Here is a 15,441-nt window from a genome sequence, read left to right on the forward strand (position 1 = left end):
AACGCTGCAGGGTTGCAAGTAAACCCTGAGCTGAAATATGTCGCATTGCAAGATAATCATTTGACTTGAACACGCTCATCATCCATACAGTTACAATCTCTATTCACTCATGCTAAAGGGAGGGCATGCCTCAAAACTTATTCTGAGCTGTTGCGAAAATAAAATTAGATAGAATAATTATTCAACGAGGGTAGACAACCAATAACCTCATACAAGCTTGTGATAACCGAGCAAATTTAGCTCATGACAAGACAACAAATTACTACTTTTGATTTATTTGTTCCCCAAAAAGTACAAACAGTTGCCCCAGAATCCAATTGCAGTCTAATTACCCCAACAACAGAAGAAAAAAGTCATGTTTGGAGCCAAATAAATGAGAATAGTAACTCTTAGAAGCCTGTTAGCATCTGGTCAAAATTGTTCCAGCCATTGGCCGATATAGGGATATTCTGTTTGTAAGAACCATTTCCGCTCTGGATGTCCTCCTGTATGCACGAGAGAAAAAAGATGAGTTGCACAGAACACAATGATAAATGAGTAACAGCTCTAAAACAGATATGCACTCAGTGAAGAACACACAACTCAGAGGCAGATAAAACAGATATCCACTCAGGAGTTCCAAAAAAGAGAGATTATACAACATATTGAAATATTGATCAATCATTTAGGATTTGACAGAAAAACAGCTCCCAAACATGAACAGCCAGAATGATAAAAGAGATTCTATAAAAAGCATCAGCCCAAGAAACATGAGTGATTTGGTAAACAGCATGTAGGCAATAAGGAAATAAATAATATTTTTCGAACTTTCAGCCCCAAAACTATTTACTTTTATAGATATAATTATAATATAACAAAGACGAAGCACGAAAACCAATTTTTTTCTGGGTAAGTGCAAATTTCAGAAACCCGCCAGGGACTGAACCACAGCACTTATCCAGAGAACATTTCATTAGGTTCAAAGGCTATTTGAAAGGATAAACATGTAAGTCTCATACATAACTATTGCATTAGGAAACTTATAATAACAAAACAAAAGCAGGAAAATATCTTAGCACAGATTGATTACTTGTGTAACAAGAGTATATAGAGGAAAAAACAACTGTAAAAGCTTCAGAAAAGGGAGAAAAAAGTTAAAATGGAAACAGAACATACAAGCATATCTTCTTATAGAATCCCTTCCGTTAATGGAAACTGGTACCCGCCTCCTTTCCTGACCCAAAGCAAGAATCTCTTGTATCCTTTGAGGCCAGTCTGAATTCAATCTCCTAGCAAAATCTTCAACCTCCCTGAATTAAAAGATACAAGAGAATATGTAACAGTAGGAACAAGGCAGAACTCTCTTGCTCTATGTTTTACATGCACAACCATGGTGGAAGACACAACTTGAAATTTCCAGTTAATATAACTTACTCTTTAGGACATGAAATAAAACTGACATATTGACAAAGGCTTGCAGGCAGTCCTGAAGCATGTTTCACAACTGCTAAAATATATACTTATTGTTGACAACCAAAATGAGAGCTATTTTTTTATGAGAAACGTAGAAGAAATATATTTAAAATGTCACAACTATCATGCTCAGATTCCCACAAACCAAGATCTTTTCAGAACAGCATTATATATAGGAACTCATTTACAATAATCTACAAACAGTAATAAAAGAAACAGAAAAATGCAGTACATTGTCTACAAAGTTTACTCATTTCTTTAACAGTGAAACTTTCTTAAGCAAATTTTTTATTCTTTTTTATTTGGGTGAGAGAGGATTCAAACTTGGGATATTTTCCAACAAAGTGGAGAGAAACACCTCTAGACTAGCTAGTTGGTTTTTAAGAAAATTCTGGAACACTGAAAAACAGATGACAATTTGAAACTATTTCGCAGGTATCAAATTTCATCTTCTCATTGCATATCTTCATGGTGTCCATAAAAATGTAAGGAAGTTGCACTATAAGTCTAACGAATTGCAGCATTCCGTTTCCTTAAGCTTTCTTTAACTAAAGTCAGCATTGACAAAGTTATAGCCACTCAGGTCAATTAAGTACTTTTTTTTTCCTCATATTGTTCGATGTAATAATTTTCATCCACTGATATTTGACTAGAAAAAGTATTGTTTTTTGTATAAACATTTAATAACCCAAAACAGTTGCAGACAAACCTATCAATTTTTTCCTTTAACGCAGGATCAATCTCATCATCAATATCACCATCATCAAACTCAACCATATCCTCTGGGCTGTCATCGTTTAGATCTTGTAGCTTTAATGTCAAACTAGGACTGGCTCTAAATTTGTTGACTTCATCACTGGGGCAAGCAAACTTAAGATTGCTCGACTCCTACAACATTCGGGGGGGAAGGATAAAGAATTATACAAAAATTCGGCTACCTAACAACTCAAGCGGAAATGCATAAGAAGTTTAAGAGAAAATTAGTGATTCAAACCTCATGGATTTCATTAGCCTCATACAGACAAGTGTTTTTTTGTTGATCTTTTCTTCTACGATTCTTCTTTTTGTTCTTGGAAGTTTTAATCCCCTTGGAATCTGTGAAACAGAATTTCCTTACCTCCAATGAGGCCTTCAAAAGGAAATAAGTAGAAAATAGACGACTAAGACACTAGACTTCAAATCCCATTTCAATGGAATCTTCAGTACTCCAAGTACAGTATAATGTGGGCAAATGCAATCCTGAAAATATTAGTATCAAGTATGTCTCCATGGGAGTGCAATTGGGTACCTTGGAACTACAAGGTCGTTCAATGTTAGTTCCAACTAGTCAAAAAGTGGTAAAATGTCCTCATTTATTGCAAAATAAAAACGCAAAAGTAAGCAGTGAAGGCACAAGAAAGCAATTACTCAAGTATACCTCTAATTTCTCCATTAATGAAGGACAAGAGATCATCAACTGAACGGTCATCGCTTCGCTCTTCTTCAAGCTCAGCATTCTGAAAAGAATGGAAGGTTCAATCATGACTACCATCAAGAAGGATGTATTGTTTAGCATAATATAAATCCAGCAATTACATTACGTAAAGCCTTTCAATGCAAATTTATCGAACGCCAAATTCACCTTCAATTTCTCTCTTTCCTGAAGTTCTCTCCTCTTTCGTGCATATAGACGATTCAAAAGCCGGATACGTGGATCGTCAGTTGAATTTTTCAAAGGCTCCAACTTCTCTTCCTGGATGATTTCTTAATTTTGTTAAAAACAACAAAGAAGAAGCAAGTTTTTCTAAGCATACACAGATATCTCAAGCACCAGAGACCTCTGTAAGATCATCAGGCAGATGAAATATCTCACGTATCTCCTCAGGTGTTTTCCCTTCAATTATTCGTGCAAGAGCACGACTGGTAAGATCAACCAACGGCTTTAATTGGAGGCTGTCAGCAGCTGAAGTCAGCTCACAGAGCTTTTTTGTGTCCATTCGGATGTATTTTTCATCAAAAGCCTTGCATTCCTACACAAACCAATGGCCCCAAGTCATAAGACCATGTGAACTTTACACCAGCATCAGAGGAAACACTTAATCCACTGCAGGTGGACGATAATTGTCTTCAGTAGCTCAAATTCATGTACAGTAGACGTAGACAAGAGCAAGGAAAGAACATAGACTCGGAAAAAAGAAAATGACATTCCAACAACATGTAGAACCTTGTTCGAGCGACCTGGTACTTGATGAAACCTGCAGTAATCAATAATTAGGCTCAACATGGAAGTATTGACTCTTTCCGGAAGAGATATTGCATGGTTCTTGGAAGATCCCATCCCTTTTTGTATATTCTCTTGACATATCATGGGGCAAAACATGGCAACCTCTTGTTCCACTTGTTGGATTGAACCATCAGCAGTCTGAAGCCAGATATAAGACTTCATCATCTGAGAATCAGTTGGCACCATTGTGACTTCAGAATAACTTTTAAGTCTCAACATTACAAAGAAAAATAAAAGCAGCAAACAGATACACAACCTGCCCACCCTCACATCCCCCTCCAAAGAAAGAAACAAAAAAAGAAAACAAACTAATACCCCACAAGTGAAGGCAGCTACAAGCATTCAAATGGGAAAATAAATAGGAAACAATTGATAGAACCATGGCTTGAAGAAAATAAATAAAATTCATTGATCTACTAAACACTAGACAAAGAGGACATAACTTAATCGGAAAAAAGGGGGGGAGGGGCAAACAGAAGCAGGAAAAACACACAATGACAGAGTTATTCTACCTCAGGTTTAATAACAGCCATGTCACCTTCTGACATTTGTACAAAGCCAAGTTCTGAGACTTAAAAACTGGAGTGCATCAGGCAAAATAAAATAACTTTATGCTTCTTAAGCAATGAGGCTCATATGCAAACTAATTTAACTTGTCCACCGTTATGTCCTGTCAAGTCAAACAACATTATCATCAGCAGCCCTCCTGTGTAAAACTTGCCCAAATTTTATCTAACACAAATTAAACAACACAGCTCTTACATGCCATGAAACAACCATTTCCAATATTGTTGAACAAAATCTATACTTCATACTTATTTCCTTCATTTCCAAAGTTAACGAAATAGGATGTCGATTATTATATTTCCCTAAATCATGTAATAAAACTTACAATATTTAGGTACCTGAGCTGAGTTTATCGATTATGATAAATATTATAACTGATAGATGATTGAAGACTCATTTTACTAAAGATTTCAGTGCACTGAGCTCCAAATTAATGGGTAAATCGCAATTTTTATTCTTTGCAACCAATTTCTTTTTCCTGCACATTCTCGGCAATCAAACAAGTATATATAGAAGAACCAATACATATAGGAAAGCAAAAGGACAGACAAACCAATTAACCCAAAAAGGAGACATACTTAAAGTACGGATTGCAGATAGCGAGAGCTTTGAATTGCAGAGATTTGGCGGTTGTCGGCGAACCCCAAAATGGATAAAAAGCGATTTAATTTATGCATTTGAGAAAAAAAAAAAAAAAAAAAAAAAACTTTATTTGCGTCTGAAAATGCGTCAAAATACAAACGTCTGCCACTCACACGTCAGCCTTCGTTAGGGTTTCCTGACCTCTGTCATTTATGTTTGATTGTTTATTCATGTTTTCAATCGACGGCTCATACTCATTTATAAGTGTTTAGTTAACTTTAAGCCATTAATTGAAGTGAATCCTATCAATAGAGAAAATCTTAAATGTAACGTATCAAGAAAGAAAAGCTTACATACAATACAACGTATTACGAAAAGGAAACTTACATATAACATATCACCTATGTTGTATGGACACTTTAATTAGTTAAAATGATAAAATGTTTAGGAATAGCAACGAGCCTGTTTGTGGTCAAATATGACAATACCATCCTCGTCCTGTCACTAACCCCATCCCCAATAATTTTTTTTTGAGGAATCCATGTATTGAGGGATTCTTCATCAAACCTATCCCGAATCCCCTATTTATTTGTAGAACAACCAATTCACATATACAATACAACACTAAATATGTTCTTAATGTTAGTTGAGTAAATAGAAACATGTATCTATACAAATAAAATGTAGCCTAATTAAAAAAGAAACTGGTTGATCAACACTATGTTATTAAGATATACAACATGCAAACCTGTCATTTTTATTTAGAAACCTAAGAGATGCACATGTAATTGAAATGAATGCCATATGCAAGAAAGAAAGACCCCGTAATAGTATAATGGTATTAAATTTCTAAAATAATTTGAAAATAAGCTCATTGTTATTTTAAAATATGTTTATTAATTAAAAATTATAATCTCTTATCAGGCCAAGTTGGGAATAGGAATAACAATACCATTTTTCGGCCCGTTTTTTACCGGAATTTTAAAATTCAAGGATCCCCGTACTTGCCACAAAATTTCCCTTAAAATATCCCCCAGTTAGGGTTGGGGACCCAACGAGGATTTTTGCCATCTTTAGGAGTGTCGGACATGTGTTGGACATAATTAACGAACTTGAACACAGTCAAGACACTCCATGACATGGTCAACCCATGGTCAATCCATTGTCAAGACACTTGAAATTGTTTTAAAATTGGGGCCAAAACACAATTATTGAAACTTGTTTAAGGACAATTTTTATTTTTTTAAAAAGAAACTGGAGTCAAAATTATAATTTTGAAACTCTTTTATACTTATGCCAATTACCTTATCAGGTCCTCTTCTTCCCTCCCAACTTCCCCTACCTTTTTCTTCTCTTCTTGGTACTTGAGATCACCTTATGTTTTATTTTGTATTGTATTAATTATTTTGTGTCGGTACTTGGTACTCAGATATTGGATTAGTCCAACATCCTAGTCTAATCCACAATTCTTATTGGTGCACCAAACATGGGTTAGGACACTAGTTGTCTTTAATTGGAATCATTTTGTTCTTACCAAACCAACCAACCCACCAAAAGAGACCTAATGATCATTTTATCGCGATGGACTCTACATGAGGTCTACATAGATGAACAGTCGGCTAACTATGCTCATCATCTGTCGAGCCTCAAACCAAGTATTTTGTCTAGTTAGGCCCATAAGCTTTTTAACTCAAATCAACAAACACAAAATATTTCAGCTAGTTTTAGTTGCCTTCATGTTTTCTCAGTTCATCCATAAATGCAGGCATCTGTCTATATTTTGCTGCTTTGCATAGTTTTTGCTCCCAATTTCATAGGTTTAGACAGACAGACAGACAGACAGACAGATGATGTTTTTGTGTTGGTCGGCTGAGGGGTGGAAGAAGAAAACATGCAAGTGTATGACACCGGATGGCTGCCGCGTGGATCCAGGGTGTTGCTTGGACGGTTTGATGTGAAGTGTGTGGTGGTTGAAAACTTTGAAGACTAGGAAAATTAAGGGTTCAGATTCGAAATGATTGAGACGGGGCCCACATACCACAAGAGCAGCAAGCAATTGTGTGAGTTGGATTTTGAACGACCGGCCAATACTCATGACAAAAGGATTTTTCAGTTTTCTGAGGAGAATGAGCAGGTCATGGTGAGGTCCCCTTGGTCCTACCCACTTATTAATGTTTTCTAGCAATCAATTCTTGTGTGTGTATTATACTTAGGGTATGGATAATGTTGATACATCCAGATAAGATTTATTTTGATCAATGATTAGCCCTTTGCTTAATCAACAATTCAGATTAATATTCTTATGTATAAAGTATCAAACTTTGGGATAAGAAAATAAGTGGATACATAATATTGTAGGAAAAATTGGTGCGAAGTGGTGTTGTTGGAATGATGTCCTTCGAATTGTTTGATCCACGTTTATTTTGATCAGACAATATTGATCGCTTAGAAGGTTATGATCGTTATTTCAAACCGAGAAATGAAATTATTGATTACATAATCGATGTTTAAAACTATAAGAAAGGTTTTGCTTAGGAAAAGGATATAGCACTTCAATTTTATCTGAAAAAAAGAATAAAAAAGGACTATGGAACTTTTTAATTTCATGAAAGTAAAGTAAAGTATGTAGCCGTTGTTGTCCTCCATGTTGTTGCGTGATATTCCATTTATTTATTTAGACCCATTCTTGACAAACGTCCACAAGTTTGATGCTTTTAGGCTGCCGTCCCTTTCTCAACGGTCCTAAAAACGCCCCACAAATTTCCTCAACCATTAAAATTTTTACAACTTTTTTCTTTTTCTTTCTTTCTCTGGGTTTGTGTTCTTCAATCATACTGCACCAGAAGAAGTTGCCTTTACATTATAAACAATGAATTGCGTTGGCCAAAGTGGTCAACTTTGCCTCTTTTTAGACCTATCATTATTATCCACCACACCCCTTGATTCTAATTGGGTGCCATACATGGTATTATTATTTTTTAATACAAAGTGATTTTGGGGAGATTTTTGCTCACAACTTTAATTATATGATCATTACTCTTTTCAACACTTGACACGTGTTGATAAATATAATCATAGTTACATAAATTAAAGTAAAAATTAATCATGGTTATGTCTATGAACACGTATCAAGTATTAAAAAGAGTGATAAGCTTACATCTTAGATTGAAATGGTGAACAAAAATATTTATGTGATACTAAAGAAGGAGAAAATCAAACCTAGAACATTGAATACAAGAATAAATGCTCTTGAGCGACTGTGGTACAAGGCCCTTGTGTGGTATTGTTTAGACAGCAATTTAACCAGAGACTTGTTACTTGAGGTTTAAAATACGCCAGACCAAGAAAAATGAAAACTTCAAAATATTGAAGAAGTGGATTAAAAGCCAAGGAAGAAAGAGACATGAAGGTGGAGTGAATAAGATTAATTTATCCAAAAGGGTCTGCAAGGAAGATAAAGATACCCCACCATCCCTGACATGGTGACAGACAGCAGCTGTCCTCATCTTTTCTGCACTTTCCAGAAACATCTCTTGATTAAACCCACAGAAATTTCCATTATAACTAATATTTGTATTTACAATGGAATTAAAGTAATGGTTTAAGATTAAGAATTAAGCTTCCACTTTTGAGAATTATAGAATAGTTCCAAATAATTCACCAACCACAGAGCCCAAAAGGAATACAACTCAAAAAGTGCAAATGAGTTTTATTTTATTTTTAGGTTAATTAAAAATAAAATGCTTTTCATAATTTCTTTAACATACTTTAACAGCTCACACTCATAATATTTGTTTCCCTTTATAAACCTCACTCCATTGCTCACTCAACCAAATCATAGCTCTCACTCCAAAAACCAAAGCTTTCAACTTTGTAGAGAGAAGGCCAAAACCAGAGTTCTTGAGAGAGAGAGAGAGAGAGTGAAAACAGAGAAATGGAAGGGAAAGAAGAAGATGTGAGGCTGGGAGCCAACAAATTCTCAGAGAGGCAGCCCATAGGGACATCTGCACAGACAGACAAGGACTACAAGGAGCCACCACCAGCACCTCTGTTTGAGCCTGGTGAGCTCAAGTCCTGGTCTTTTTGGAGGGCTGGAATTGCTGAGTTCATAGCCACCTTCTTGTTCCTCTACATCACTGTCTTGACTGTCATGGGTGTTTCTAGATCTCGCAGCAAGTGTTCTACTGTGGGTATTCAGGGCATTGCTTGGGCCTTTGGTGGTAGCATCTTTGCCCTTGTTTACTCCACTGCTGGTATCTCAGGTATATTTCTTTATTTTTCTCTCATATTTTTCTTTCTTTTGGTTTGATCTACTACGTACTTGGCAGGCTTCCTTTCTTTTATTGTTTTTGTCTTTTTAAAAAATAACGTTGATGGGTTAAATATGTGAAGATATATACAATAAAAAAAAATTCGGGTTTTGAGTTGTTTCTTAAATTTATGTTTGGTTCCTAGTGAGGGAAGGAAAAGTAACAGTGGCGAAAGAAAAAAAGTTCCTCTTTTACTTATGCTTTCTGAGAGAATCAAATGGAGGAGGAGTCATGTTTGTGTATGGATTTGCTGTTTCGGTTGGTATCTGAAAGTTTTACTGGTCATCACTTTACAGATGTTTGTATGCTTGCTGATGAAAAATAAAGAAACCACTTACTAAAAGAGAAAAAAGAAAAAAGAAAATAGAAGCGATCTTGTGTTTGGATATTGTGATCATCTGAAATTTCAGAGGCTTATTTCTCTAAATTCCTGTTTGGTTAGTAATGGTTACTGCTAAAACTGAGAATGGTAGAGTGAAAAAATGGGATTTGTTAAAGGTGCAAGCTTTGTTCCTGATCTCCTTGATGCTTTTAATGGCCTTTTTCACTTTACCTCACAACATTCAGGAAAATGAAAATCTTCATTTTTGTTATGCGTATAAATTTGAAAGTTGATAGTATAAGGAAAAAAGATAATATTAACCTTGCTTTGTTGATCATTTGGTCAGGTGGTCACATAAACCCAGCCGTGACATTTGGTCTCTTCCTAGCAAGGAAGCTCTCCCTGACCAGAGCTGTATTCTATATAGTCATGCAAACCCTAGGGGCAATTGTTGGTGCTGGGGTGGTGAAGGGGTTCCAAAAGAACCAGTATGAGTTGCTGGGAGGTGGAGCTAATGTGGTGAACCATGGCTATACCAAGGGTGACGGCCTTGGTGCTGAGATTGTTGGCACTTTCGTTCTTGTGTACACTGTTTTCTCTGCCACTGATGCCAAGAGAAATGCTAGAGACTCTCATGTCCCTGTAAGTATATCTCACCTTTTCTTTTCTTACCTGGTTTTTTTATTACCCACTTGTTTCGGCACTGTCCTCTTATGATTTTCTGTGACATGGATACAATTTTATACCAGTCTACTTATATTCTCATTGCAATGCTATAGTACTGGGCATAATCCCCATTGGAGTGAGATTATTGTAAAACTAACCATTTTGATACCCTTAGCCACTGTTAATTTTAAAGTCTTATTTGGTTGAAAGTTTAATGCAGGTTTACTCATTTGCACTGAATTTTTAGTAGAACAGTGTTTTCTATTTAACGCTAATTTCATTTGCACTGAGTTTTTAGTAGAACAGTGTTTTCTATTTCACGCTAATTTCATTTGCACTGAGTTTTTAGTAGAACAGTAAGTGTTTTCTATTTAAAGTTAATGTCATAAGCCTGATGAATCTGACTTTCTTATGGATTAAACTTTCAGTGCACTCATAATCTTCATCATTACTTTCAATCGAAGTCCTTTTTTGAAATGCAAGTTGACCCTCTTTTGCACTAAATTTTTAGTCAAGTGGGTTTCTATTTAAAACTAATGAGTGTGGTTCATGAATCTGACCTCCTTATGGATTTGTGGGGGTGCGAATAGTGCTTGGTGTGACACTATTCACACTCCCCAATTGTGGGAGTACTTGGGGTCACAAACTGTTATGATTCCAAAAAAATCAGATAGTGAAAATCTTCTTTCTTGAGATTTTTACTATATACATATTGATCAACTAGTATCGTATCCACACCTCCTCAATCTAGTGATTTCTTGAGTTTGATTTTATGTTGCATAATGAAATTCTTGCATGAAGTTGCAAGTGGTATCATTTTTGGCAGCTGAATACTGAACCACCTTTCCTGAACGAATTAAAATGCAGATCTTGGCTCCACTTCCCATCGGGTTTGCAGTGTTCTTGGTGCACTTGGCAACCATCCCCATCACCGGAACCGGCATCAACCCTGCTAGGAGCCTTGGGGCTGCCATCATCTACAACAAGGACCGTGCATGGAATGATCATGTGAGTAAAACTGTTAAACATCATTTGAAGTCACATCTAAATGTGTGGTTGAGATTATATGTGTCTTAAACCTGGGATGATTTTGTTGTGTTTCAGTGGATCTTCTGGGTGGGACCGTTCATCGGAGCTGCACTTGCCGCCCTCTACCATCAGATAGTCATCAGAGCCATCCCATTCAAGACCAGGGATTGAGAAGTTGTCTGTGTCTCGCCATTCAGCCTTGTGTCATAGGCCGCAACGATTATATTATCTCGTACATTATCTTCTGATGTTGAGAGTGGAATATTTGGGGTGTGCATAAGTTATTTGCCTTATTTAATTTATACTTGTCATTGTGGTAATCCTTGTTGCATTAATTAGTCTCCACCAAGTTCATCTCTTTGATACCGTACGGCTTAGCCGGGGTGGTCACTGGCACAGCATTAATCAATAAGCAAACTAGCTAGGGTGGCAGACCAGAAAAAATAAAAAAAGAGAAAAAAAAGGGCTAGCTAGCTTGAAGTTGTATGTTTCCTGATTCATAAGATGTTAAACAGCCCTGGAATTAGTCGTAGATCATGGAAAATAATAAAAACACAGAAGGTTAACTTGTAATCAGACACAATGACATACCATTTCAAGTTCCAACTACAAGAACAATTCAAAAGATAGGGACATGCTCTTAAATAACACTATTACGGTAACAAAGTTAACAAGAACAATTTATAAGGTAGGGAAATGCTCTCAAGTAACACTAAAACTGACTCATTATATCGGTGTTATCTCGATATGTAGTCGAAACTGTCGATATTGTCTAATTATTTCAATAGGAAACAATTATAATCTCATATGAGAATGATCAATCATAAGTAAAGTAACAATGTTATTTGAGAATTATTCTACTGGTATGTTGATATTTGAGAGTATTACTATTCCAACCTCAACACAAGTTCATAGCAATGATCAATTTCCATTATGTCTGCTTCATTCTATACGTTCTTTTTGGTATCAAGTTCATCATAATGTTTATTTATTAAACTATCCGGGACATCACATTATGTCATTTATATATATATATAAAGCAAAATGCTAAGAATGGTAAAACATTCAAAATACCAGAAAATGTCCTTTGTTAATGCAAATAGTAGGAACTGAAATTATTAATTAAATAAGGATAATATGGTAAATTATCACTTTTTCATATTTTTAAAAAGTAAAATTAAAAGAAAATTTAGATAATAGATCATATTTTTATGAAACACAACTACCCTATTATCTTTTTTAATTCTAAAATAAATTTAATTTTCTGCACTTACGAGAGGCTAGTTATATTATACCACTCAGAAAGTCATGTTGTGTGCATGATCGACAAAAGACAGGAAAGACCAAAAGAGAGCAAAAATTGGCCCAATTATCTGAAAGTGGATTTATCTGGAAGAAAAAAAAAAGGAGGGGAAATTCAGAACAAATATTAGAAGGGGTGAAGAAAGGATGAGAAAAAGTACATAGAATATAAACAAAAAATTAAAATAGTTTTTCATTTTCCTATCTCTCATGCCCTTTCTTTAATTAAAAAGGAAAACTAATGTGGGCCTTTCAAATTTTCTGATATTCAGCTGACCCAAGCCCAAACTCCAAACTCCAAACTCCAACTTTAGCCTACTGACATTCTTTTCCAACTTTTCTCGTTCGATATTTCTCCTTCTCTCAGCCTCACGCCACCACTAGCAGGTAATTGCAACTCCTCCTCCGACTGCACTAGCAGCCTTTCAAATTCACTGTCTCGGTTTTCTAATAACGTAATTATATGTTTCTGTCATTTGGTTTCATTCTTCCTGATGCATATTCAATTCTCGGAAATGGACCTTGCTTTATAATTATTGATCTTGTGCTGGGATGTCTTTCTCTGATAAGTAAATTGTACCCATGTAAAGCTTCGATTTTTCCTTGAATTACAGTCTTAAAATTGTTTTCTTTTAAATCTGCTAGCTCTTTAGAGCAATTTGGTGAAGTGGGTCGGTACTGCTCTCCTAAAATTTACTGAAAGATTTGAACTTTGGATGTGGGATTAGATGGGTTTTGATTATATCTGTCATCAATTGATCAATTGATTGTCTGCCAGTATTTTCTAAATAATCTGGATGAGTATTGATGGATTTTGGATGGGTTTTTGCTGGTTTTTGTAGTTAGTTTATCTTTGGAATATCTCTCAAGTGGTTTGGTAATTTTTTTTATTTAAATGATGATACCGGGGTAGTTGAATTGGTGATGATACCGGGGGTAGTTTAAATGGGGTTTTATTAGACAATGGAAGCCTGTGTGTCGTGGAATTCTCTTTGTGCTGTAGTATTGTTAAGTCATCCAAGTTCCAAAGATGAATTCTTGTTTTAATGTTTCAGTTGTGCTTTTAATTCAATCTCCGGTATTCTTCTGAAGCGTTTGCTTATATTATCACACAATCTTCCTCCTTTTTTTGTTTTTGGCCAACAGATTCGCATTGGTACACTTTTGAATATTTCTTTTGTTCTAATACTTGGTTGTTATCTTGACTCCAGAATATTTTTGTCTTGTCATTTTCTGAGTTTCTATCACTAGGAAGAGCTCATACTTTCTCTTATAACGGTTTATGAGACATTTTTATAAATTGCCTTACATAATTTTATGTACATATTATAGGAAAAGCGTGCCAATAACATTAGAGTTTTGTGTTTTTTCTTTCGGTTGTTAATACAAATAATTTTAATATGGAAACACCAAACAAAAACCCTAATCTTCTAAGTCAACCAAACAGCGTAGTGCACGGCTGAGTTCATCTACTGCTTTCTAGTTTCTAGGTAGAAATAAATCATAGCTGGAGAACTGAAGGAAGGCAACTATGTCGTTTATGAGAGGAGATTTACTTACAAGAACCAGAAAGCTGGTGAAGGGCCTGGCCAAGGCTGAGCCTGTTTGGCTCAAAGCCATGGAACGGTTTGTCTCTCTCTTTCTCACCATTCTGTGATTCTTGGAATGCATTTTCTTATATTTTTTATTTAATTTTTGAAAACATAATGTTTTGGGAATTTCTCAGGGTACCGCCTGTAACATTTCCTCGTGCAGATGCAATTCAGAAAATCACTCTCCCAGAGGATGTCTACATAAAGAAGTTTTTCCAAAAGCATCCAGATTCCAAACATGAGGATGCCATCAAGTATGGTTTATCTTTGTTTTTTGTTGCAGTACTCGGTGTTCATGTTCCTCTTCATTTCATGTGCTATCAGTCTCTCAGTGTGTGAGCAAATGAGTTCTGGTCTCATTACAAATGGGGTGTTTTCATAATTTATCCTTGGCAGACAAATGTGATTTGTATTTCAGAATTGAATATGTTTCGTGAATCAGAAAGACATATTAACTTGTTATCAGAAAACACACGACATATTAACATAGCAATTATGTTTGAACAGGTTTTCTGCTTTTGATCCTCCTCCAGCCCGTATATTTGGTTTGAGGGTGCTTGAGTTGAAAGAGCAAGGGGTTTCTGAGCAGGAGGCAATGGCAGTAGCTGATGTATGTATTCACGTTTCCTGTCCCTGAAATATATACGCTTTCTAAGTTGTTTCTAACTGTTTTTCCATGTCATCTTCTAGATGGAATACCGTATGGAGAGAAAAGGAAAGAAAATGGCATATTCTCGCTTGAAGAAAATTGCACGCCTTCAAGGGAAAAAGCCTCCTCCCAACCCATATCCCAGCGCCATCAAGGAGATACAAGCTGAGGAAAAGAAGTATGTTCGCGACCGTTTTTTCAATCCCAGGATTAGGCAAATTTTGAGGAAATTGCAAGAGGAGCATGCAGCCGAGAGGCAGGACAGACTCCGAGGGGAAGGAGGTTCCTTGTAACTTTATGTGCCATCTTTTGATAATAATTTTGGTTAGCTAGCCTTCTGAGATTTGTTATATTGACTTTAGCTTTTGATCAAGTATTAGACAAGTGTGTTGAAAAGTATTCTTTTCAAATATTTTTCTTTCGCACCCTTTTCTCGAAGGTTAGAGAAATGCTATACATTTGTGAAATTTGCATTATATGGAGGTTACACTATGTGTCGTGCGTGTTCAACTCTTTTCCTAACCTCTGCTCAACAATACATATTGTCAGAACTTGGATTTGGAAGGTTTAACCCCTTGGTTTAGCGGTTTGATATGAGTACTTTTTCAAGACCCATTGCTTTCCAAGCCAATTTGCAGTGTGGCAATTTGCAGTATGCAGGTATACAATAAAGGACAATGTAGAACACATCACTAATAGTAGCAGTG

The 15,441-nt window shown here is 35.8% G+C and overlaps 3 protein-coding genes across 9 annotated transcripts; 2 read left to right on the forward strand and 1 right to left on the reverse strand.

Moving 5' to 3' along the window:
* Positions 1-150: 150 nt before the first annotated feature.
* LOC103331978 (SKP1-like protein 21) lies at positions 151-5,052 on the reverse strand. Of its 4 annotated transcripts, none has more exons than XM_008234666.3 (10): positions 4,861-5,052; positions 4,228-4,385; positions 3,656-3,880; positions 3,270-3,461; positions 3,074-3,184; positions 2,870-2,948; positions 2,447-2,547; positions 2,162-2,340; positions 1,156-1,289; positions 151-485 (listed from the first exon to the last, which is right to left on the reverse strand). In XM_008234666.3, coding segments are annotated over exons 2-10 (1,059 nt in total). In that variant the 5' UTR covers positions 4,264-4,385; positions 4,861-5,052; the 3' UTR covers positions 151-483. The 4 variants fall into 4 exon arrangements, with proteins under 4 accessions (XP_008232888.1, XP_088909182.1, XP_088909184.1 ...); XM_089053056.1 differs by lacking the exon at positions 4,861-5,052 and adding an exon at positions 4,621-4,760; XM_089053058.1 differs by lacking the exon at positions 4,228-4,385 and having other exon boundaries at positions 4,861-4,999.
* Positions 5,053-8,684: 3,632 nt separating this feature from the next.
* Positions 8,685-11,511, forward strand: LOC103331977 (aquaporin PIP1-2-like). Its single transcript, XM_008234665.3, has 4 exons — positions 8,685-9,126; positions 9,843-10,138; positions 11,030-11,170; positions 11,267-11,511. The coding sequence occupies exons 1-4, from the start codon at positions 8,799-8,801 to the stop codon at positions 11,360-11,362; spliced, it is 861 nt and encodes a 286-aa protein (XP_008232887.1). The 5' UTR covers positions 8,685-8,798; the 3' UTR covers positions 11,363-11,511.
* A 1,228-nt stretch (positions 11,512-12,739) lies between these two features.
* LOC103331976 (uncharacterized) lies at positions 12,740-15,226 on the forward strand. 4 transcript variants are annotated; one of them, XM_008234662.2, is made up of 5 exons: positions 12,740-12,880; positions 13,977-14,119; positions 14,220-14,339; positions 14,593-14,695; positions 14,776-15,226. In XM_008234662.2, the coding sequence occupies exons 2-5, from the start codon at positions 14,025-14,027 to the stop codon at positions 15,025-15,027; spliced, it is 570 nt and encodes a 189-aa protein (XP_008232884.2). In that variant the 5' UTR covers positions 12,740-12,880; positions 13,977-14,024; the 3' UTR covers positions 15,028-15,226. The 4 variants fall into 4 exon arrangements, with proteins under 4 accessions (XP_008232884.2, XP_008232885.2, XP_008232886.2 ...); XM_008234663.2 differs by having other exon boundaries at positions 12,751-12,880; positions 13,984-14,119; XM_008234664.3 differs by having other exon boundaries at positions 12,868-12,948.
* Positions 15,227-15,441: the final 215 nt, after the last annotated feature.

This window comes from Prunus mume, linkage group LG5, assembly GCF_029339155.1.
Source record: "Prunus mume cultivar Tortuosa linkage group LG5, ASM2933915v1, whole genome shotgun sequence".
Lineage (NCBI taxonomy): Eukaryota > Viridiplantae > Streptophyta > Magnoliopsida > Rosales > Rosaceae > Prunus > Prunus mume.

Bases quoted from the DNA above. Each gene is read 5' to 3' on its own strand.
- LOC103331978 (XM_089053055.1), bottom strand. From the start codon at position 3,934: ATGTTGAGACTTAAAAGTTATTCTGAAGTCACAATGGTGCCAACTGAT. The intron at 3,185-3,269 runs GTCTCTGGTGCT...GAAATCATCCAG, and splicing joins TGCCTGATGATCTTACAGAG to GAAGAGAAGTTGGAGCCTTT. The intron at 2,548-2,869 runs GTATACTTGAGT...TCTGTTTCACAG, and splicing joins CATTAATGGAGAAATTAGAG to ATTCCAAGGGGATTAAAACT.
- LOC103331977 (XM_008234665.3), top strand. From the start codon at position 8,799: ATGGAAGGGAAAGAAGAAGATGTGAGGCTGGGAGCCAACAAATTCTCA. The intron at 9,127-9,842 runs GTATATTTCTTT...TCATTTGGTCAG, and splicing joins CTCCACTGCTGGTATCTCAG to GTGGTCACATAAACCCAGCC. The intron at 10,139-11,029 runs GTAAGTATATCT...ATTAAAATGCAG, and splicing joins CTAGAGACTCTCATGTCCCT to ATCTTGGCTCCACTTCCCAT.
- LOC103331976 (XM_008234662.2), top strand. From the start codon at position 14,025: ATGTCGTTTATGAGAGGAGATTTACTTACAAGAACCAGAAAGCTGGTG. The intron at 14,120-14,219 runs GTTTGTCTCTCT...GGAATTTCTCAG, and splicing joins TGGCTCAAAGCCATGGAACG to GGTACCGCCTGTAACATTTC. The intron at 14,340-14,592 runs GTATGGTTTATC...ATGTTTGAACAG, and splicing joins AAACATGAGGATGCCATCAA to GTTTTCTGCTTTTGATCCTC.